Genomic DNA, 23,790 nt, shown 5'->3' on the forward strand with positions numbered 1-23,790 from the left:
AACCAACGGTTCACAGCTTCCACATTTCAAGAACAGAAAAAACAATGTCCAAAATTTTTATCATAGTTTATTATTTTACGTTAACGCACTCAGTACAATATTGCAATTGCGTTATTGTTGGTAGTAAGAGATGAGCCAAAACTACTGATAGAAGAAGTTTGCAAAATAGTGGATGCTTTCTTATTCAAAACATGAACCATTAGTTAAACTTAAAAAATCAGGACTGAAGAATTAAACAAAAAGTAGAAAACTAAATCACTGCGATGGGATCCAGTTGACCACCACTTTGCGGACGATAAACGTCGATGAGCAAAAGTTAACGTTGATAGTGTATATGTTGTAGGTCAAATGGTTTTCAGGTAAAATTTGTTTCCAACCAAGGTTAATCTGTTTCAACCTGAAGATTAGATATCAATTTTTGAATTCACTTAATGATGTCTCCAGTTCAGGTTGAAACAGATTACAGCAAGGCGCCCAAAAGTGTGACCACTTTTAATTTATTCACATTCTTCCGTGCAGATTTAATCCAATCAGAAGTCAACTGGGAGCTGTTCTTGGCTTCTGGTTGGATGGTGGTTACACGAAAGAATGTGAATTAATTAAATGTGGTCACACTTTTGGGCGCCTTGCTGTAACATATTGCTTTGAAACAAAGGAGTTTTGTTTATCATTCAACAAAACGGCGCACTTGTTTGGGGGTTTTTTGCGGTCGAATTTTGGTTTTGGTGCAGATAACAACGAACAATACTTATTAACAAAAAGGTTTGTTTACAATTTACAAAAGGAAACTGCCTGAGCCTGCGGAAACTCTTTTTACGATTTGTTCCAATTAGCAGAATTTTACTCTGAGCACCTAGGACTAGAACCTGTAGTAAAAAGAACAAAATGAAAGGCACTTTTGTGATTGTCATTTACATTCTAATCGAAATGTTCACATATTTGAAAGTGCTTTGGATTTGCACTTCTTACATTACACTTTCTTATTTAGAATTGCCTACTAGTAATTACAAATTATTTACAGGGCGAAGATTGAGGAATCTAAACAAGGACAGATTGTGGACAAGGCAAGAGGTCGGGCGGTAAATATTTAAAAAAAAAAGTCTTGGGGGAACTTGAAACTCTTCATCAGCCTTTCTCATGATCGATTGTCCCGAATTCGCGACAGATTGAACCAGCACCAGCTTCTCTTTCGTTACCAGTTGATACTTGCAATCATTCCCGACAATTCTCTTATTTCTTTAAATTTGTTTTCCATAAATAGGACCCAGTGGTAATATTCACGGTGATTCTGAATTAGGCGAGTCCATGTTGTGTGCACGTAATTGTCTCTGCTCCAGTTGGCGACACACCCACATGGATATCATGTCCACATTACCGTCATCGTTTGATGCGATGAAAGGATGAGTCTATATAGTGGGAAAAAATAAATAAATGATAAGCTCCGACTGTAACAACAAAGACGAGCAGGTGACAAACTTGAATCTGAATTTGAACTCACCAAAACTGCTTCTGGAGTCAGTCTCGCTAAAGGGTTTTTCTGCATGCTAACAAGAAATCAAATAACTGAAATAAATCACCATGTTTGCCAAGAAAAAACGCCCAACAAGACACAACATATACACATACCAGTAACCACTGACAAAAAATATTGTGAGGCCTTAAACACTAGCTGTGAATCAAGAGCATTTAACTGTACTGAACCTAACTGTAAATAACACAAAGCAGTTTCTGAAGTAAATTACTTGTTGTAATATTTTTTTCCGCGCGAACTCGAAAACATGCCACCACCCGTTCCCAGGGCTTTTCCCTTGCCAAATTACGAAGTTTTTTTTCCAAAATCTCGTTGCCGTAAGTCATCCCCACTCCTCAATCCGAGTGAGCTCCTGTCATCATTACATCAACCTTCATCGTACATGTTATGCACCGTAAGCCGAAGGCGGGTGGGTTAGGAGGAAGGGCTGGGTATAAGCAGACACTTTTTGTAGAAATGCCCTACCCCAGCGATCTTTTTTAATGGGGAGACGAGTCCCTGAAAGAATTAATTACTTTCAAAAATCCTGTACATGCCCAACTTCTACCCCACGTAACGGTAGTGAAGCAGCTCTCGCAAGCTCGTAATTCTACAGGTTCTCTAGTGTAGCAGTTGCTATTGTTTTATTATTATTATTTTATTTTTTTTTTTTTGGGGGGGGGGGGGCGGGGGCTAGAGGCATTGTTCCTGTTGTTTGTTCTATTGTTCTTTCGAAAGGTCGCAAGCCATTCATGTGAGACCTTGCGAGAGCTGCTTCATCGCCCGCTTAACGTGGGGGCTCTGTTCGTCCTTGACATCGCGCTAAATTTCAGGGAAAAAATAAAAGGTCAAATATAAGCAGGCTCGTATAGGACAAACTGGTTGGAATACAACAAGAATGAAACATACCACTGGGAAACGAAATTCACAAACGCTGGTGAGAATTTATCTTCGGGTAAACATGGCGGATTCTTGAAACACAAGCAAACAGAAAAACAATCAAACAGTCAATCAAAACCTCTCACTTAAAAGTCACAGTGAGTTTAAAGTTGTAACTGGTTGGTAGCACCGTTTGCTGTGGCTAAACAATCTGATTTGAGATTGCAGATACGGCCACAATTCTGACAAGCAATATTTAATCACATAATAACTATAATAAAGAGCAGTTGTAGACAACGATGTTAACTAATTTATATTCAAATAAATAAAAATATAATAGCGTTTTCTTAGTTACTAAGATTTTGCTTACCTCGTGTACGATGCATTGAAGTAGCGCGATTGGCTAACAAAGGAAAACAAAATATTTCAGTTATAAATGTCTTGTCATACTGACAACTCGACAAGAATTGCATGTTTAAATAGAAGTGAAGGAATATCTAGACAGAGACAGACAGAACTTATTTAACCACGAAGAGCTTAGGAGCCATAGCTCGTTAAAACGCTCTCGTGAAATAAAAAGGTTTAAAAATAACAAATTAAAAAAAGGTATTAAAAAGGTTAAAAGTGTATATATGTACAAAATTTGAATATGATATGAATAAATAGAAATCTATCTACAGTGGAACCCCGATATAGCGATATGCCAAGGGAGCAGTAAAATTATATCGTTAAATCGAAGAATCGTTATATCGAAACTCCCGATATCGGGGTAAACCTGACAAGTACTTTTTTACTGAATATTAAAGGGGGATAAAGTGGATAAAGAGCCTTTGAGCACAGTATCACTTTCGTATATCATCATACAAAGCTGTTTTTAGAAACGTTAGAGATGACTCGATTACCGAAATGTTATTGCATTAAATTCGATGTTTTGCAAATAAAATGTGATCGGTACTGATAATAACGTTATATAGGGAAAATTTTACGCTTGGTCCGCTAAATTCTCAACGTTATATCGGGAATATCGTTATATCGAAGATCGTTATATCGGGGTTCCGTCCCACACATTTAAATGTAACTTTTGCTGGGACATAGAATATTCATCGTTATATCGGGAATATCGTTATATCGAGGATCGTTATATCGGGGTTCCACTGCACCGAAAAAAAAAAAGGTCTTTAGTGGTAAAATGGAATTGTTTACTATGCCAACAAATACAACAAAACAATCTGCCTTTAAACAGCTTGCGACAACTTACAGAAACGATCCCATGAATAACACAAATTAAGAAGTGTTTGCTCAAAAATTAATTACCAGAAACGTTTCAGCGCCTCCGTGACTTTCCTGTAAAATAGCAAGTGATGTGTATTTCAGTACATTATTGTAAGTCAATCATCGTCAGTTCAAATAAAAAGAAGGCTAATCTATCGTTTCCTGAAGCAACGACATACTTAACAATGTTTTTTTTAAGCTCAGGGAAACAAAATGATGTTTACAATATACAGAATAACCGTGAATCAGGTAAAACGAAAAGAAACGACAACCTGAAGCATTGTAAAAAGATAAATTAAACAAAGCAAAAATGCTCACCGTTGGGTAAGGAAATCTCCCCAAAGCCATCTGCAGTACAAAATGGTGAAACTTATATTATTAATAACGTTACAGTCACAAAATTTTATAAAAACAAAATTTTTTACTATTTTCAGTAACCAGCGTAGCCAGTAGTTTCCTTGCCAAGAACGCGAGAGGCGCGTGGAAATGTAAGGTGTGAGATGAAGCCAAAAATATATTTGTGTGTTTTTTTCTCCCGCTTCGTACTATGCCTAAGCTCAATTTCGGTCGCTCCCCTCAGTTCGGTCCACTCATGTTCTTGGAAAGGAAACAACTGGCCAAGCACTGAAGCTTTTGCGGCTTATCATGGATCATTTGGTTTTAGCGGTTTCGCGGGAAAAAAGAGGTCCAGTTTACATACTTACAAACATATCATATGGACTGAACGTATTGAATAAAAAATACACTGCTACTTGAATATCAATAAACTTATTGCAATGGCTTGATTTTGGATCAAGTTTTCATTTGTTCCCAGGTCCTTTTTGTAGGTATATAGTCGAACCTCTCCTAACGGACACCTTCCTATAGCCTGCAGAACAGGCGGTTTATTTTGCGGGTCGAAGCGCGAAGTGCTAGGTTTTGATTTAGCGGGTCACGCGCAAAAAAATAAACCGCCTGTTCTGCAGGCTACCTTCCTAATACAGACCGTTCATTTGGTTCGAAAGTGACAAAATTGATATAAACTCTACCCACGTAATATGGACACCACCATAATACGGATAATCTTCCATGTCCCTTTAGTGTCTGATAAAAAGTTTCGACTGTAACTGTGATTTTCTGTTACCTCTAGAAGGGAAACTCCAAGACTCCAAAGCTCAGATCGAATACTGTATTCATCTCCTTGTATGCGTTCAGGCTGAGAGAAAACAAGACCAATCACGAGCATGAAGGGCTGATAAGTTTGTGAAAGGCACAGTATTCTCAAAGCGCGAGTTAAATTTGTAAACAAAATACTTTTGACATGTGAGGCTTCCATTTTAAAATTCATCACATTAACTTCTCAGTGTGAAGTTACCATTTCAATCTGGTTTCAACAAGCAAGCTCCGTCACCAGATTTTTTATAGTAAGTACAAGTTAGAAGAGTTTCACTGATAGACAGTATTATTTATATGAACAAAGCTTTCTCTTGGTGATCAATTGCTTTATTTTCAAGACTTGTAATGTATGCTTAACATGGTATTGATAAATTTTACAGAAATGAGATGCTGATCATTCAAGAGTTACAAAACTTTATAGAGATCAATTAAAGCCACGTACAATCCGTATTTTCCAATGACCTTCCGTGTGCTAATTCAGTCTTAATAAACAAACCCTAAGAAAATCACACTGACGACTCTGAAACGATCAGTACAACTAGACACCAGATTTAGAATATACTGATTGCAGGGAAAAGAAATCTTACCGCCATGTATGCGTGTGTTCCAACGTATGTCGTAGCAATGGAATTAACAAGCTGACAGTAAAGAAAAGAACAATTCATTCAATAAATGTATTTAAATATAAATGTGTAATAAATTTATGTGTTATAAATGTATAATACAAATACCTGACGACTAACTCCAAAGTCGCATAATTTGACTTGACCTCTTGTGCTCACGAGAATGTTTGAAGGTTTCACATCTAAAGTACGATTGTGTCAATGGATAACATAAAATGAAATTAGAAAAATGAAAATAGGAAAATGAAAATTTAATGTACCACAAAATTAATATTGTTAATAAATTAATGAATAATGCAACTACTGGATTAACCCTGAATCCAAATCGCAATGTATGGATGACAGTTTGGGTTCTGGTAGCATAACTAAATGCAGTGTATCAACTTGAGGTATTTATTTAGCTAAAAGTTTCAGTAATTGAAATGTCAGCTTATCAGGTTTATTGATAAAAAATGTTAACTTGTTTTTGAACTTTTGACAAATGCCTGTTGAATGGGGTTATTAATTGAAATCAATTATTGCAACTCACTTACCTCTGTGCATTATTTTTAATTCCCACAAATAAAGCAGTCCTTTGACTACCTGCAAAAAAAGGAAATTAAGAATACAGAAATGACGACTGATTCTTTCGTCGGAGGTTATTAAATAAATGATTTTAACTCATCTAATTCATGTAGAGCTGAAAGCTTTCAGGGAAATCATGCATTGGATTTTATTTTAAGTAGGCATGTTTCTCAGAGGTACCGTGCGCACCCTTGCACTGATCAATAAACACTGAGCTGTAAACTTACAACAATTTTATGAGGATTGGCACTCTCAATGATCCAAGACTTCCTTTATATGTTTGTCCACTCCAACATGCCAGTGACAGTAATAAACAGTTTAACTTGCATTTAACATCAAAGAGAGAAAAAAAGATGTCTGTCAATGTAGAACACTTACTGAGACTGTAATTCTTCCTAATACTGGTTCTGGAATGCAGCCATACACGTCAAGAGAACCTCCTAGGTAAAACAGTTGTACTAGTTAGGTAAAACAGTTGTACTAGTTACCCTCGTTCTCCTTTCTAGTAAGCAGTCTACAAAATCATTTTATTCTGGATGTACATGTGTACATGTGCCACAAAGAGCCAACCAAGCCAGTCACTCACTTAGTCAATGACAATGTTGTCTACCATTATATTATAATAATAATAATTATTATATAATAATAATAATAATAATAATAATAATAATAATATTATTATTATTATTATTATTATTATTACATGTATTATGATAAATGATCACAACTGATGTATGCAGAGTGCTATGTAGCTGTAACCCTTTGTCTATATTACTGAATGTTTTTAATATGCTAGATTGTAAATCAGCAAGTCAGGGCATAAAACAAAAAGCAAACAATGAAAATACATGCAGCCAATTATAACAATTGATACATGTAAATGAAACTCTTACCATCCATATATTCTGTACAAATTGATATTCTGAGGAAAGAAAATGGCATTGAAGACAAAATTTGAAGTACCATAGATAACTATAATAATTGTTATTACAACTGTTTAAACATAGAAGACAACATGCATGCACAGAAAAACAAATAGAAACAAGATCTACTGAAAACATAAACTGAAGAACAGAAACAAAAAATTAATATTTAGTACTGACCATCTCACTTAAAATAAGAGTATTTGATTATGAAAGGTGTATACCTTACCTATTTTCCACAAAAAATGCTCCATAAAATTCAATAATAAAGGGTGAGGAGCACTGAAATGTACCAAAAGAAAACATAAATACTATAAATCAATTTAAACTCAATTTATAAAATACCACTGACAACTCACAAAGGCATGTCTAATTTTAAAATGTGTTCAAAGTGAATCCGTAACTCGAACCTGGGGTGGGGTGGAAAAAAAAAAAGGGGGAAAAAAAGGGGGGGGGGGTAATGCAACAAAATCAAAACACACTTAAAAAAACAAAAAATAATTATTTCATATTTTGCTAATTCAAAGTTAATTAAAACACTTAAAAAATAAAAATACAATCTTATTAACAATGCAAATACATGTACACTGTACTAGAAAGGTAACTGTCATGTTAGGGGAGTAATTATTGCAAGTTTGTTTAGATTTCATTGGGGTACATTTGAACCCTTATTATTACACCTCAACACTTGTGAACACAACAAACATACACTATAAACTCCAGTTTATCAACAAAAAAGATAAAACAAGGTGTTTTTCATTTTACCTGAAAAAGTATTTCCAATTCAGATATAATCTGTTTTTGTACATCTGGGGTTACATCTAAAGGAATCACCTAGAAATAGCCGCAATAATAATAATAATTAATTTACATATTATCACCAATGCTGATTCATAAATAAAGGAAATTTAACAACTTGACAATTTAGATATGCACTGTGTGCCTTGATTCAAACCGTAGTGACTATGATCGTATTACCTTCTCATAATTTATGATAATGTTGCACTTTACAGTCACGCATTCATGAACAGCATTATGAAAACCAAACTACCTTGGGAACCCAATTTTTCTAAGGCATTTTTTTAAAATTAATTTAATTTTAATAATAGGGAATGGTGCTGACATAACTGATAGAAACGTTCACCTTTACTGCAATAACTCTGTTTGTCCTTGTATGTAATGCCCTAAGAAAAGTAAAAATAACAAATAAACAAAACACGATATTAGGAAATGGTTCATACTGTCTCAGAAGTTCCTTCATAAAATATTTGATATTAAATTTCCCACTTATGAAATACCAACTCTTTTGTAAACATGTATGTTCTAAAACATTTATAAAATATTACATATACATATTACATATCTTAATACATAATAACGAATATGCAATAACTAAATATAATAACTTCTAAAAATAATAATATCTATAACTATTTTACATGTAAAGGTAATATAATATTATATTAATAGTAAAATAAGGCAGACATAAATAATTATATATTAATATTTATTTAATAAACGTTTGTTTTCATACACTTTGTATCTTTTGTAAATATTTAATTCTAATTTTTACATAACTTAAATTTTAATTAATAACTATTTTAACTCTTAGTATTTTATATAATTATCACCTATATTTAATTATTCAATAAATGTATATATTTTTAATAGAGCACAGCCACCTGGTGGATATGTTAAATAAACCATTATTATAATTTTAATAATTATTATTAATTATTATCATTATTATTATCATAATAATAATTATGATTATGGTTAGTTGGTGATTATGATTATTATTATTATTATTATTATTATTATTATAATTATACACTAATAACTAAAATTAGTATAAAAAACTATATTAATTATTATAAATAACAATGTGCAACAAAACAAAATAAACCTTGTTGCATGTAAAGACATTTCTTGATCATATTTGGGAAGCAATGGTACAATAATTGTAATAAAATACATGTTAAATTTCATATTTTATTGTACCTTTATAAATTAAAATTGCCTCTTATAAATAACAATAATAGTAATTTAATGTTATCACTGTCAAACAGATTATAATTGAAATGTTGCTTAAAGATTAACAATTATAATAAAATTCAATGAATGTAGTGTTAGCGACATTGAACCTATAGACTGTTCCTCCATTTCCATGGCCTAAAATGTCCAGATGCTGTATGTCAGTATGGGAAACCTGCAGGTCAACAAATGCACACATTTAGACCTCTATGTATGTACTTAGTAGTCATACCTAGGTTAAAATTATTTGCCCATAAATACAAAATATATATTTTTTTAACAGCTTTTCTAAACAATGATTTTTTTTTGGAAAAAAAAAAAATTTTTTTGAAAGAAAAAAAAAACCCTCCTAACTAAAAGACCTTATTCATATTCTCTGTATTGGAATGGAACTACCGGTAGCTTGCAACTAGCTTGGAACTAATAGACCTTATTCATATTCTCGGTATTGGACTGGAACTAGCTTGCAACTAGCTTGGACCTAGCCTCCATTGCAAGCTAGTTCTAGTCCAATACCGAGAATACCAATATGTGGGGGGGTCTATTAGTTGTCTCTCCAGCATATATCAGAAAATGACCTTCAATATTCACAATTAATTAATTAATACATGTAAGTTCTTCATATTTACCTGCCCATTTGCTAAAATAATTCTTATGTCTCCATGCTCTGGCTTGTGCAAACTACAAGCATAGAAAGAGCCACAAGTATTAAGAGTCATAAATCAGGAGCACATGGATTGGAATCTTTGCATGTACACAAACATCAATACCACTGGCCATGGCAGCACTAGCACTTATTGTTGTTAACTTCATAAAAAGGCAATAAAATTCTGTTATGTAGGGTATACAATGATCAAAAGTTTGCAATTTTTATATTTTCTAAAAATATATTTCTAATGTGCACATGCAGAGTGTATGTACATGTATAGCAACCTGAAAAAATTTAAACAAAATTTTTTCTATTATTATGACTTAAAACAAAAGAATTGACAAAATACAGGCACAGTTATAAGTGTTGTTACACAACACTTATAATATATTATTTTATACTATGCCATAGAAAATACAGCCAATCAGAATACAGGAAAGCTGTTGTATATTCGACGGTATTCAACCCAACCTTCCCATAGTGCGCTGCGACTGTATTCTCAACGAAATTTAGTAAGCGTATTTTCTATGGCATGGTATAAAATAGTTACACAACACTTTCTCGTGGTATACTATGGAATATCCCACTTGTCACTTGTATTTTCTTGGCATACACACTCGCCTAAAGGCTGGTGTGTATACCGAGAAAATACAAGTGACTCGTGGGATATTCCACATGACGAGCTTCAGTTGAGAAAGAAAATCGCAGCATGCATTCATTCAAGGTGTTATAATACGCAAATCATTTCTGTCAGCAACGTGTAGAGTAGGGGGACTGGGCCGAGGTATGGCGCCGTGAAGAACGTGCTTATCTCCGCTCGCAAAAAATTCGCTATTTCTTGGAAGTCAATGGCGGAATCTTTGCTAAAATACGTATCAAAAAGAAGGAACCGATCCTCCGACAGCTCGACGGATGGAAAAGTGGATTCTCCAGCAATGAAAAAAGTAAAAAACACAAGCGCTCCCGAGTCTTCGCCGCCACGCGAGGAACATGGCGAACATAACGATGACAGCGACCTTGTGCTGACCGCGCTCGAACTAACGGACGATCTTAATGGAACTCTAAAATGCATCCTAGAAAAGCTCAAGAAGCTGGATACCATTGAAAACGCCGTTAAAAAAATTGAAGGCAGCTTGGACAAATTAGAAAGAAGAACAGGGATACTTGAAGAATTCGAGAAGACGGCGAGAGAAGATATCGAGAACCTAAAGTCAAACCACATGCTGATTGAAAAGAAACAAGATGGCGATAAAAAGGCCTTAGACAAAAAGATCAAAGGTATTGAAGGGAAAATAGCCGAACTAAAAGTCAAGGAGGGAGAAATTGACCAAACTTTAAAAGACCTCAACACGAAAGATTTATATTTAGAAGCTTACTCGAGACGCGAGAATATAAAATTTAACAACATCCCTGAATTTCCTTCGCCGAGAAATGGTTTAGAAGACACAGAAGAAGTGCTTAGATCCTTCCTGGAAAAGCAGCTGGGCTATCATGATGCAAGTTCTGTGGAGATTCAAAGAGTTCATCGACTGGGGAGAAAGAAAGAAGATGGAGGAGCGCGGCCAATTCTTGCCAGATTCCTTCGCTTCAAAGATTGCGAGAAAATTCTCGGTCTTGGCTCCCGTCTCAGAGGTACGAATTTCCAGATGTTTAAGGATCTCCCTCAAGAACTGGTGACCAGAAGACGTGAACAAATGGATACCTTCAAGACGGCAAAACGAAATAATATTCCCGTATCCTTTAGCAAATCACAACCGGACAAACTATATGTAAGAGGTAAACTTTGGCCAGTTGGCCAGGTGCTGGACATCTAATGGAGCAAACTCCTCGTAAACCCTTTCTTTGTTCTTTCTAGTTTTTGCTCTTTACCACCCTTGAGCTAAAACTTTTTTCGCCACTTTTTATAAGGACATTGTAGAATTTTGCGAGCGGAGAGAGCTGCTGAAGAACACCGAAAAACCAAAAGCTCACTCTTAAACTAATTGCGTGTTTAATCTTCCCTAACTGTTGCTTGTCGTCGCTCTGTATGTTGTCGCTTTTTTCCTTGCTTCCAACGTTTTTTTGCTCGTACGCTATGTGTAGCTTAAGTTTTCACTTATATTCCATTTGTAATTTTTTTGTTATTTATTTATTTATTTATTTCTGCAGCAAAGTTAATTTTGTCTTCCAATGGTTATATGCTAATGTCGAACCAGTATTTTTAAAGCATGTGGTCATTTTGAGACCGTTATTTATAAAAATGCAAATCAGTCATCACAATCTCTTTTACTTCACATAATATAATGGATCTGAAATTAGCTTCCCTTAACGTCAGGGGATTAGGAAACAATACAAAAAGGAGAGAGGTGTTCAATTGGTTGAGAGAGAAAAAGCAATCTATATATATGCTGCAAGAGGTTCATTGTTCTGAAGACACTTCGGAAATATGGGCTAATGAGTGGGGCTACAAAGCGCTTTTCAGCTGCTGCAGCAGCAAAAAAGCGGGTGTTGGCATTCTTTTTTATAACAACTTTAATCTTCAAATTCAAAGGGTTTTTTCAGATCCGAATGGTCGCTTTATCATATGTGATATCGTTGCTAATGGAAAGAATCTTACCGTGGCTAACATATACGCACCTAACGAAGACGATCCAAATTTTTTCCAGCTTTTTTTTGATCATTTATCTAGCTTTAAATGTGAGGAAATTATAATCGGTGGGGACTTTAACTTAGTTCTTAATACTGAAATAGACAAAAAGGGCGGCCTTGCCAGAACACACAAAAATGCCTTAAAAGTGATTCGAGATTTCTCTGAAAATCTTGGTTTGACCGATGTCTGGAGAACGCTAAACCCGGAGGTTAAGAGATATACTTGGCGCCAAAACAAACCCGTCATACATTGCCGACTCGATTTTTTCCTATTAAGCGAATCATCTTTATGTGATGTTACTCATGCAGACATTGTTCCTGGCTTTAAAACAGACCACTCAATGGTCACCCTAAACTTATCTCTACACTCTAACCCCAGGGGAAAAGGTTTCTGGAAGTTGAACACTTCTCTTTTGTCTGAAATCAGATATATTGAAGAAATCAAAACAACAATTAATATCACCGTGAACCAATACAAGGATGACACAACGGTGAATCCGGCTCTTCTTTGGGAAATGATCAAACTAAAAGTGCGAGAAAAAACAATATCCTACGCCGCGTACAAAAGCGCAACTACAAAGAAACAAGAAGAAGCACTAGAAAGTGAAATCGCCTTGTTAGAAAATCAACTGGATAATGCAGAAAATAACAACCCCTTATATCACATCGTCGCAGAAAGAATTACCACCTTAAAGAAAGATCTAGAAAAAATCATTGAGTATCGTACTAAAGGCGCTATCATTAGATCAAAGTCGCTATGGTACAACGAGGGCGAAAAGAATTCAAAATATTTCCTAAATCTCGAAAAGAGGCACTGTAAACATGGAACAATAAGTCAATTAAAAGTCAGTGACAGCGACTTTGTAACCACGGATAAAGCTATTTTATCTGAATGTACAGATTTTTATAGAAACCTCTACACGTCCAAAATCCCAGACTGCTTTCAATCATCAGTGTTCGCCAAAGTAAACACCACTTCATTGACTCAAGAAGAACAAACCCTCTGCGAAGGAAAATTAACTCAAAAGGAATGTTTTGAAGCGCTGAAGAATATGAATCCCGACAAAACACCAGGCACTGATGGATTTCCCGCTGAATTTTACAAAGTCTTTTGGAAAGATATCGCCCCGTTTTTGATCTCGGCCCTCAATTATGCTTTTGACTCTGGTTGCCTCTCAGTTTCACAAAGGCGAGGGGTCATAAAGCTTATCCCAAAAAAGGATGCGGAACTTTACTTCATCAAAAATTGGCGGCCCATTACTCTTCTTAATACTGATTACAAAATTGCCGCAAAATCTATCGCAAATCGAATTAAACGCGTCCTCCCAAACCTTATTAACCACGATCAAACAGGATTTTTAAAAGGCAGATTTATAGGTGAAAATATTCGGCTTATCGATTGCATCATCCAATATGCCACAGAAAAGAACATTCCGGGCCTACTTCTTTTCATAGACTTCGAAAAGGCTTTTGATTCTCTTGAATGGTCCTTCATATATGACACTCTAAGAACCTTCGGCTTCGGTGCTTCGCTCACTAATTGGGTAAAAACTTTATATAACAATACCGAAAGCTGTGTTCTAAACAATGGCTGGGCTAGCGATTTTTTTGAAATTCAAAGAGGTGTTAGACAAGGCTGCCCACTGTCACCATATCTATTCATTCTATCGGCAGAAATTTTGGCCATCGCGATAAGAAACAATACAAATATAAAGGGAATCTCTGTAAACGATGAGGAAATTAAGATAAGTCAGTACGCCGATGATACAACACTAATTCTTGACGGGTCTCATGAATCTCTCTTTTCATCTCTTGCAATGCTTGATGAATTCAGCAAAGTCTCTGGCCTCAGGCTCAATGACAAAAAAACTGAAGCCCTATGGATCGGTGCAAGTATTGGAAATGACAAAATCGTGCTACCAGGAAAAGAACTCAAATGGCCAAAAAACAAGGTAAAAACCCTAGGGCTATGGATCTCTACAGACCCCGAACTATCTGTTTCTTTAAACTACAGCGAGAAACTTGAGAAAGTTAAGGAAATGTTAGGATGTTGGAAATACCGCAGGCTCACCTTGTTAGGTAAAATCACTGTAATCAAGTCATTAGTAGTCTCTCAACTGGTTTATTTACTCTCTCCCCTTTGCTCAAACCACAATGTCATTAATGAAATTAACAATCTGCTTTATAACTTTCTGTGGAACGGTAAAGGCGACAAGATTAAGCGAAAAGTTATGATAAACGATTTTGGTAATGGTGGCCTAAAAATGATTGACATTATCTCCTTCAATAAATCTCTTAAGACCACCTGGATTAAAAAATATTTAGATAACAGTAACAGCGGAAAATGGAAAATCTTCTGCGATATAGCTCTCGAAAAATATGGCTGCCAAAACTTTTTTTCTTGCAACCTCAGCGCTAGAGACACCTTAGCGACAATAACAACTTCTGATGCCTTTTTAAAAGAAATATTAGTTATTTGGGCAGAAGTTAACTTTGAGCCTGAAATAACATCTAAAGATCGTTTTTTGGACCTGCCACTTTGGTATAACTCCCTTATAAAAATAGCAAACAAGCCAGTCTTTTTTAAAAAATGGTTCACAAAAGGAATTACCATGGTAAAACATCTTCTCGGTCCAGACACAAACACCTTTCTATCGCAAAAAGATTTCTACTCAAAGTATGGATTGGATCCTCGCCCTCTAAGTTTCTACGGATTAATATCGGCGGTAAAGTCCCTTCGGGCTAAATCTAACTTCCGAGATGTACAGAAAACCAACTGCGACCATGTGCCACTCACAACAAAAATTCTACAGGCCCAAAAGGCAACTTCAATAGTATACAATAAACTGATTAGCAACAAAAGTCTAACGCCAGAATTAAGTCAAAATAAATGGCTAGAAGACTGTAACCTACCAATAGAGGTTAATATAAATTGGACCGCTGCCTACGTCTTGGCTAAGAAATGCACCAAGAGTACTAAACTTATTGAATTTCAATTCAAACTCCTACATAGACGCGTGTCAACCAATACCTTCTTAACTAAAATAGGTCTAAAAGATAACGAAAACTGCAGCTTCTGTCACTCCTCCCCAGAGACATTAATTCATCTTTTTTGGTTATGCGACAAAACATCACACTTCTGGAAAGAAGTTATCAAATGGCTAGAAAACGTAAATTTACTGCCTAAAGACTACAACTTATCAAATGCCACTGCTTTGGGGCTGAGGCCAGACAATTCTCAATCTGCACTTTTAATCAACTACTGTCTTCTCTTAGCACGATATCACATATGGCTAACTAAAACAAAGGAAATGTACCCAAACTTAACGTATTTCATATGTCTACTCAAATCTTATCGTGAAATAGAAACAGAAAGTGGAGAAATTAAAAAATGGAAACCTTTTGCGGGATACATATAGGTATGTTTAATATTGTTATGTCCGTGCTGTTTTTTCTTTTTTTTCTTACTTAACTTTATACTCCTAATCTCATGACAGGAACATAGGTTACTGTTTTTTTAAATATCTCAAGTGCAATCACATGCTTTTGCCTTACTTTAACAATCAACGGTACATTGTGTCTTCCTGTAATTATGGTTATTTGCCTTCTTCTTTTCTTTGCCCTGTGGTGTTATTGTAATTGCTAGTAGTTTAAGTAGTGTTTTGTAAGCTGTATTTAGGTATTGTTAAAGACTGTTAGTAGTTTAAGTACTGTAAGCAGTGTTAACCGTGTACTTTTGTTATTGTACTGTAATCGCTGTTTTTTTTTTTTCTGTATGTATTGTTGCATTTCAATAAAAAAAAAAAAAAAAAAAAAAAAAAAAAAAAAAAAAAAAAAAAAAAAAAAAAAAAAAAAAAAAAAAAACGTGTAGAGTTCTATCAACACGCGTAGTCGGCGTGTGATCATCACGTACAAAAGGTCAGGTTTCGTTTTAAGCAGCAGAATAAATTATAATGGTTTGCGGGAAACTCGCTTGGCGGCAAATCATGAGGATTTATAGCTACTCGATGTCACATTAACATTCGATTTCGGGAGATAAAATGCTGTTCAAGTGGGAGTTTTCGCTTTACAAGAAGACAGTCACAACTAATAGATCGATTGAATTCAAAGGCTTGTTCTGGCGAAGTCAAAAATTGCGAGTACACCGATTCGACACCGAATGAGTGCATAACATCCATCGGGACGGCTCTGCCTTTCTAGACTTTCTAAACGTTTCGAGATCTCGCAGATAGCGTACGCAAAATGGATTATTTTGTTTTCGGTTGTGCAGTTTCCTTTTTCCCTGAGCTGCTGATCACGCGCTCCTGAAAGCGGCTCGCATGCAACAAGAAAACATAACATATTTCAGTTGAGTTTGTTGATTTGGGTCCACGCATCATGGATCATTTATTTTTGGAATCGATCATGAGTCAGGCGGATTCCAGGTTAGTCTGTCCCATATATTTTTTACCGCCGAGAAGGCTATTCACAAAGTATAAGAAGAGAAACGTTAACCGCTAATGCAAAACGGCAAATGAAAATGATCCATAAATTAAAGAGCATTAAGCGAAACTTTAACTTACTACTCCCCTCCATTAGCTACAGTAACAGTTACAGTTAATTGGCAAACGTTATTGCTTTAATCAATCCTTTAGGGTCTGGGGTAGAAATACCTGACGGTAAAAGTTTAATAGCTTGCGAGAATATTGCTTTAATCAATCCTTTACGGTCTGGGGTAGAAATACCTGACGGTAAAAGTTTAATAGCTTGCGAGAATATTGCTTTAATCAATCCTTTACGGTCTGGGGTAGAAATACCTGACGGTAAAAGTTTAATAGCTTGCGAGAATATTGCTTTAATCAATCCTTTACGGTCTGGGGTAGAAATACCTGACGGTAAAAGTTAAATAACTTGCGAAAATATTGCTTTAATCAATCCTTTACGGTCTGGGGTAGAAATACCTGACGGTAAAAGTTTAATAGCTTGCGAGAATATTGCTTTAATCAATCCTTTACGGTCTGGGGTAGAAATACCTGACGGTAAAAGTTTAATAGCTTGCGAGAATATTGCTTTAATCAATCCTTTACGGTCTGGGGTAGAAATACCTGACGGTAAAAGTTAAATAACTTGCGAAAATATTGCTTTAATCAATTCTTTACGGTCTGGGGTAGAAATATCTGACGGTAAAAGTTTAATAACTTGCGAGAATATTGCTTTAATCAATCCTTTACGGTCTGGGGTAGAAATACCTGACAGTAAAAGTTTAATAGCTTGCGAGAATATTGCTTTAATCAATCCTTTACGGTACGTCTGGGGTAGAAATACCTGACGGTAAAAGTTTAATAACTTGCGAGAATATTGCTTTAATCAATCCTTTACGGTCTGGGGTAGAAATACCTGACGGTAAAAGTTTAATACCTTGCGAAAATATTGCTTAATCATGTACTGTCTAGGGTAGAAGCACTTGATAGTAACAGTAACCTGAAGAAGTAATTGGTTTTTATATCAGTTTTGTCTCACCCCGTAATAAAAAAAATCCTGCCGCAAAACCGTCGCATTTAGGAGGCGAGTGCAAAGATATTTTAACTGCACCGGATTTTGGATGATGGGACCAGAAAACCATCACCGAAATATCTGTGCATGCGATGGCATTATTTGAAGCTCTTTTGGTACAGACGCTGGATAAAAAACTGTACTTTGTTCTCCAGCAGTGAAGGCAGCTAAATTTTGCATCGTTCCTATTCGGTATTGTTTGTTTAGTACTTTTACCCGGGAAATTAATACAAGTTTTGTCACAGATTTTACGTTAAGTTAAGCTTGCTACAGCACTGGAAAGCGATCGAGCGATAATATTAATTCACAGTATATCGTTTTTCCTTTCCTTAGCCTTATCTTAAAGTGTTTTGGTGCTGATGAAAGAAGTTCATGCTATTATCCGCCCAAAATATCATTTGCCCTTGTGCGAAAAAAGCAGAAGCGCAGATTAGCTTAAGTTTCGGAAAGCGCATGCATTGTTGCTGTAGAAGCGCATTTAAAATTAGTTTGCGTTTTGTGGCTACAGAGATTTATAAACATGACGGCTTTACGAGTTTAAATTCTTCGAACATGTGATGTTTCCGATCCTCCTGCGAAAAAATACCGCCAGCTATATTGGCAGTCAAATAGAAATTATTTAGTCATTTGTCCACTTATTGAGGAGCTAAAATTACTTTTTTACCCTTGCAATGAATTGTAACCATCTGTCAGCAAAGATATTTCTTAGGGCGCACAACTAATTAAAATAACACTTTGGTTCTTCCAGTGATTCTGCGAGGTGCCAAAAAACATGATCGAGTTACGTATGCAAATGAGCTGAGTGTGCATTCAATGCACACTCAGCTCATTTGCATAATCTGTTTTAGCTGGTCAAAGATCGTCATGGTATACCACTCGAAAGCGTTGCATAACTAGTATGTATATAATTTTATAAGTAAGTGAAGAAAATTAAAGAAACTGCTACTCACCTAGTAGGGAGACTGGAGTTTGTGGGTGCAGTATTGTTTACTGGAGCTGCTTTTGTGTTTACCTGGATAAGTGAACAGTCAATTTTATTAACATTGTGAATTAAATAAAAAAAGCGGCATGTATTTCCTACTTTTTGATCACTTAAAGTATCTTGAATAAGGAGGAAAATATCATATACCAGTATAATTTATGTATACACAATATATCAACAACAAACCTTTATTTAAACAATCATATTATTTACAATATTTTTCACCTCCTGCAGTACACTGCATGAATTTATATACGACTAGGGTTAAGAAACCTTCACTTTACAGTGTACATCTGTCAGTCAGTCAGTCTCTAAGTCAGTCGATCAGTCAGAGAGTAAGAAAGTGTCAGGGCAGTTTTACTTACAGTCAATCCACAAAAATTCCTTCTTCTTGATGTCCTACAAGCTGTGAAGATGAGAAAATAGACGTCCTCAGTCTATATTTTATTATTGACTACAGCTACAACATTATTTGACAAGGCCATTTATTTAAAATCTTGTAATTGCATAACATATTGCATGTAACAAAATTCAGTACATCAAGAACTCATAAAATATTAATAATAAAAGTGAGTACGTACATCGATCAGCTAATTATAATTACATGTACATGTACCTTGAACAAACTCTCAAAATCATATTTAATATTTAGACACTGCCATAAGTGATGGCCAGTATAAAACACAAGTACAGTGAGAATAACATATTTAGCTACCTTTTGGGTAAACAATCAATGGCTCCTGAGAAAGTCCTCTTCTTAGTCTTTCTGAATTCATCCACAGGTGCTTCAGTAACACACACACAAAAAAATAAAATTGAGGAAGTAAACTGAACTAGTTAGTTTTTAAATGAATAACAGAATTATTTTGTACATGTATTTTTAAAATAAAATTTCCAACCAAAAATTTAATGACCTCAAGCTAGTTTGATTTGTATTTTCCTTTTTTTCAGATTTATCACTAGTTTGAATCATTTTGACCTGCAATTCCCTTTTTGGTGAAAGTTCTACAACATGTATTAAAATAAATTAAAATGAAAAATCTAACACTAAAATTTATACTAGTAATAGTTCTCACTATAAAGCTGCCCCCGCCTTTTTAAAATTGGTTTTTTGTCGCCTTTAATTATTAATGCCGATGGACTGCACAATTAGGCTTCTTTTTTACTGTGTCATGCGGAATTTCTTGTTGTGTGACACCATTGCGTCCTAAAAATATTCACAAGTTCAAGTCGAATTATATTACCTAGCGCGCGGAAATAACACCTAGCGGAAATAACACATAACACATAATTCGTGATGACAACACACAAGCTTATTCCCGGGCTTATAACATTCAAAATAAACTTACAATAATTTCCAGGCCAAAAAGCCTAAAAAATTCCACGAGTAACAAAATATGGCACATTCAAAGATTCGAGAAAACAACCCATTCTTTGGATCAAATAATCTGACAGTTTGTTAGCGATACGAATTACGTTGTACCTTGTACTACATGACAAAGTTCACGCGTTTGTTTATTACTCGTTGTAACTTGTAATTAAGATGTATACGATACAACAAACCTCCGAAAGCAAACCTTACAAATGTAACACGGCTTGGAACATAGGTAGCCGGCACGTAGCCAAGAACACGAAACCAATTGCTCGAAATCTTTCGACGTATTACTAACATTTGCTTCAAATATCACTTAAAACAACCAAAGCAGAGAAACCGCTCGAACAAATCTGTGAACACGCGTAGGCCAAAACCGGAAAACAAAACGCTGCTAGCAGATGGCGAAGCTCGAAACGCGAAGGTGACCAAACGCGACCTCGTGGTTGCAAGTACCCGACACCACCGTGCGCGCTTGCTAAAATATTACCCGTCACGACCGTGCGCGCCTAGTTTTGTCAAATCGAGAACGCTTCGCCCATTACAAACACATTTCTTACTTTTTCAACAAATATTCTTTGTCCTTGTTATACACGCGGGGAGTCCTAGGGTGCCTCCTCGGGTTTTGGCCTCTGGGCCAAAACCCTGCGGGGGCAACAAAACACACACTACAAAATGGAAGGAAAATTAAATATAATAAAGAATGTAAAATTTTTAAAACTATGAATGAAGGATAACCAGTGAATATAGGCATGTCTTTGACTTGTATACCATTGATCCAAGCCATGACTGTTTTACCTCACAAACAAAATGAATGAAACCTGTTTAGTCCTGTTTACATTTAAACTACATTTAATTATTTTAAGTACAAGCGAACACATGTCCTACCCCATTAATCATAGCCTGCAATTCTTCATCACCTCTAACAGTAATTCTGTCTCCTTCTTCATCTTCATCTGTTGTTAGTAGTGGAATTACAGAGAGATAACCGTTAAGAAAAGGGCAGCTTTTATTTAAAAATATTTAAAAATAAAAATAAAATAAAAAATAAAAATAAAATTTATTATCATACAAATTAATGAATGGCTTAGAACACAATGCTTTGTGTATTTGTACTTGTAAACTGTATGCCATCTATTGAGACTATTAAAACAAATTTACTGACTGTTGTTTATAATGGAGAGGTTCACATAGAACTGGCATCCCTAGGCGTGATCTAAGAACAAAACAAAAACGCCTGCCGATTGTCTGTTTATATACACATACTCACATTCAAATGCAGTGGTTGTTGTGTGAGGCATCACTTGGGATATAGCCTCCTGTAAAATAAACAATGGTACCAAGCAATGGCACTTCTTTCAATATAACAGTACTTACATGTACAGTACACTGTTCTGTATTTACCAGTTGACGTGTTTAGTACTATTTTACTTATTAGTAAAATTTATTATTAATAATAGTAAGTATATAATAAAACAGTGGATAGCGTTTTTGGTGCATGCTGATTGGCTACTCAAACTCCGAATATCCTTCGCTATTCACCTCCGAGCAACGTGTGCTAAAAAATTATAATCTTTGACAGGAAAAAACTAGTCAAAAGTTATCCTTGCAGGCTATATTATCTCACTGTTTTAGTATATACTAAAACAACTATTTACCTCAGTGTTGGTGGCTAGTGGTGAATATTTACCTCGCCGCTTCGGAGCTCAGTAAATATCCACCACTAGGCACCTCCACTGCAGTAAATAGTTGTTAAATATATCATGCAAACTATACCAGTAGGTTTTCTTTTACTTGAAGATGCGCTAAAAAAAGTGGCACTGTAATGTATATTTTGTTCTATCCATTTTTTATTACAAAATATTATATCATGGTTTTGTTTTACTCACAATCATACTGGCTCAGAATTTGCAAAGTTCTCCCTACAGTAAATCCTGCTCTGATTACATGTGGCATGATGTTATCGAACTTTGTAAGCTGTGCATGCCATTATATTTCATTACTATCTTATCAGTTTTTAACTTAAGCAACAAGTAAACAAATTTGAACCCTGACTTGGAAAAAAAAAACTACTGAAAGCTTTACAATGTAAGCATTTGTCGAGTAGTAGTTTGGCTTTAATGCGGAAATCCATGAACAGAATTAATCAAAGCAGTTTAACTCTTCACTTAAAGCTCACTGAGTTTGATAACACTCTAAATAAAAATGGGTTACATGTAGTTGTTTTAATTTTTAATCAGTTTAATAGCTCTTTGCGATCAATGAAAACTAAAATTTTAGCTCACCAGCAGTCGCCTTTAACTTTGGAACTGACAGAAGTCTTTTGTTATGTATAAAACCAGAAACCCATAAGGGTTGAAACGTGTAACTCCCTATGATTCGCATTGTACAAAGCGTTTGCACATTCGTTTACACTAAGTATCATATTTGGAAAATTACGCGAACCATTTAACCAATCAAAATTACTATATTTGGATTAAATTTACAGCGCGCGCTTGCTCGCGCTCGATGGCATAATCTTGTTTTTGAACAAGCTTGGTTGAATAAAGTTAAAATTGGTTAAACTCTCCTGTTTCATCTTCTTGAAGTAGTCTGGAAAACTTCGCTTTGATACACTTAATGTATTTCTTCAGTTTCTGTAAGAAATTTACGCCGTTTAGGTCGAAATTCAAGCAACTTAAAGCAAAACCAAAAATTATGTTGCGTGTGTCATTACGTGTATAAAGCATTCGCGTACAAATTCTTCGTGTTTCCAAATATGGTACTTAGCAAAATGAATATTCAAACGCTGTGCGTGCGCGTTACACGTTTCAACCCTTATGGGTTTCTGATAAAACAGAAAGATGTGCCAGTTTGTTCAGTTACAGTTCACAGAAGATGTCAAATTGTGGTTCCAAGTTACAGTTCTTACAACATTTTGACATTATCTGTGACAGATGCATAACAAAATAAAGTCTGTTTGTTAATCATCAACACTCAACCAAAGTAAATATAATACAATAATTATTAACTTTGTATACACGATTTTTTGTGCATTAATTTGTGAAATTATGCAAGAAAATGGAAACCCATACATCTATCTCGTAACGAAAGCAGGTTTAAATACTAATATCTACAATGTATGACAAACATTTCACCAATGATGGGAAAAAATTAAAAATCATTACGTACAAGGAAAGCTCAAACTTATTTAAAACCTGAAATGAACTCTTTCCGGTCGCCGGTGTTTGTGATGAAATGTAATGGCATTATATTTATTAATACAAAACTGATCCTGCATAAGAACGACATAAAGTAATCATTCAAAATGACTTAGCATCCCTCGTTTATGCGAATCTATCTTTAAACGAGGGCGATTATAAGCCTGCAAATACACAATTGACTACAACTGATTTGAGAAAAAAAAAACATGCTCACATTAAAAATATCATCACGAGTGAAGCAGGATACATACCAGCACATCTCGGAAAACAATATTCTGATGAACCGTCCAGTCTACAGCTTCCCCTTCATCAGGAACAATTCGTATCACCAGAGAAGGTGACAGGGACATATGGCGATAGAATCATTTCACTTCGAGATCTTTCTATAAAAGCTCGTCCATTTTGCAAAAAGTGAAGGGCGTTTTGGTTGCGGAAGGAGATGGCCGAGAGAGACTAGGGTTAAG

General features: G+C 35.2%; 2 protein-coding genes across 2 annotated transcripts; one reads left to right on the forward strand and one right to left on the reverse strand.

The window, feature by feature from the left end:
* Positions 1-47: 47 nt before the first annotated feature.
* LOC144643855 (dual specificity mitogen-activated protein kinase kinase 5-like) lies at positions 48-23,764 on the reverse strand. Its single transcript, XM_078503241.1, has 23 exons — positions 23,578-23,764; positions 21,394-21,442; positions 21,012-21,079; positions 19,467-19,536; positions 19,117-19,157; positions 18,720-18,781; positions 9,590-9,641; positions 9,071-9,135; positions 8,071-8,110; positions 7,692-7,760; positions 7,156-7,208; positions 6,897-6,925; positions 6,382-6,443; positions 5,973-6,021; positions 5,548-5,621; positions 5,404-5,454; positions 4,785-4,856; positions 3,980-4,009; positions 3,704-3,733; positions 2,760-2,792; positions 2,420-2,481; positions 1,499-1,544; positions 48-1,406 (listed from the first exon to the last, which is right to left on the reverse strand). The coding sequence occupies exons 1-23, from the start codon at positions 23,674-23,676 to the stop codon at positions 1,278-1,280; spliced, it is 1,335 nt and encodes a 444-aa protein (XP_078359367.1). The 5' UTR covers positions 23,677-23,764; the 3' UTR covers positions 48-1,277.
* LOC144643860 (uncharacterized) lies at positions 10,380-11,423 on the forward strand. Its single transcript, XM_078503245.1, has one exon. The coding sequence runs from the start codon at positions 10,458-10,460 to the stop codon at positions 11,421-11,423; it is 966 nt and encodes a 321-aa protein (XP_078359371.1). The 5' UTR covers positions 10,380-10,457.
* Positions 23,765-23,790: the final 26 nt, after the last annotated feature.

This window comes from Oculina patagonica, chromosome 2, assembly GCF_052425735.1.
Source record: "Oculina patagonica isolate OP01 chromosome 2, crgOcupat, whole genome shotgun sequence".
NCBI lineage: Eukaryota > Metazoa > Cnidaria > Anthozoa > Scleractinia > Oculinidae > Oculina > Oculina patagonica.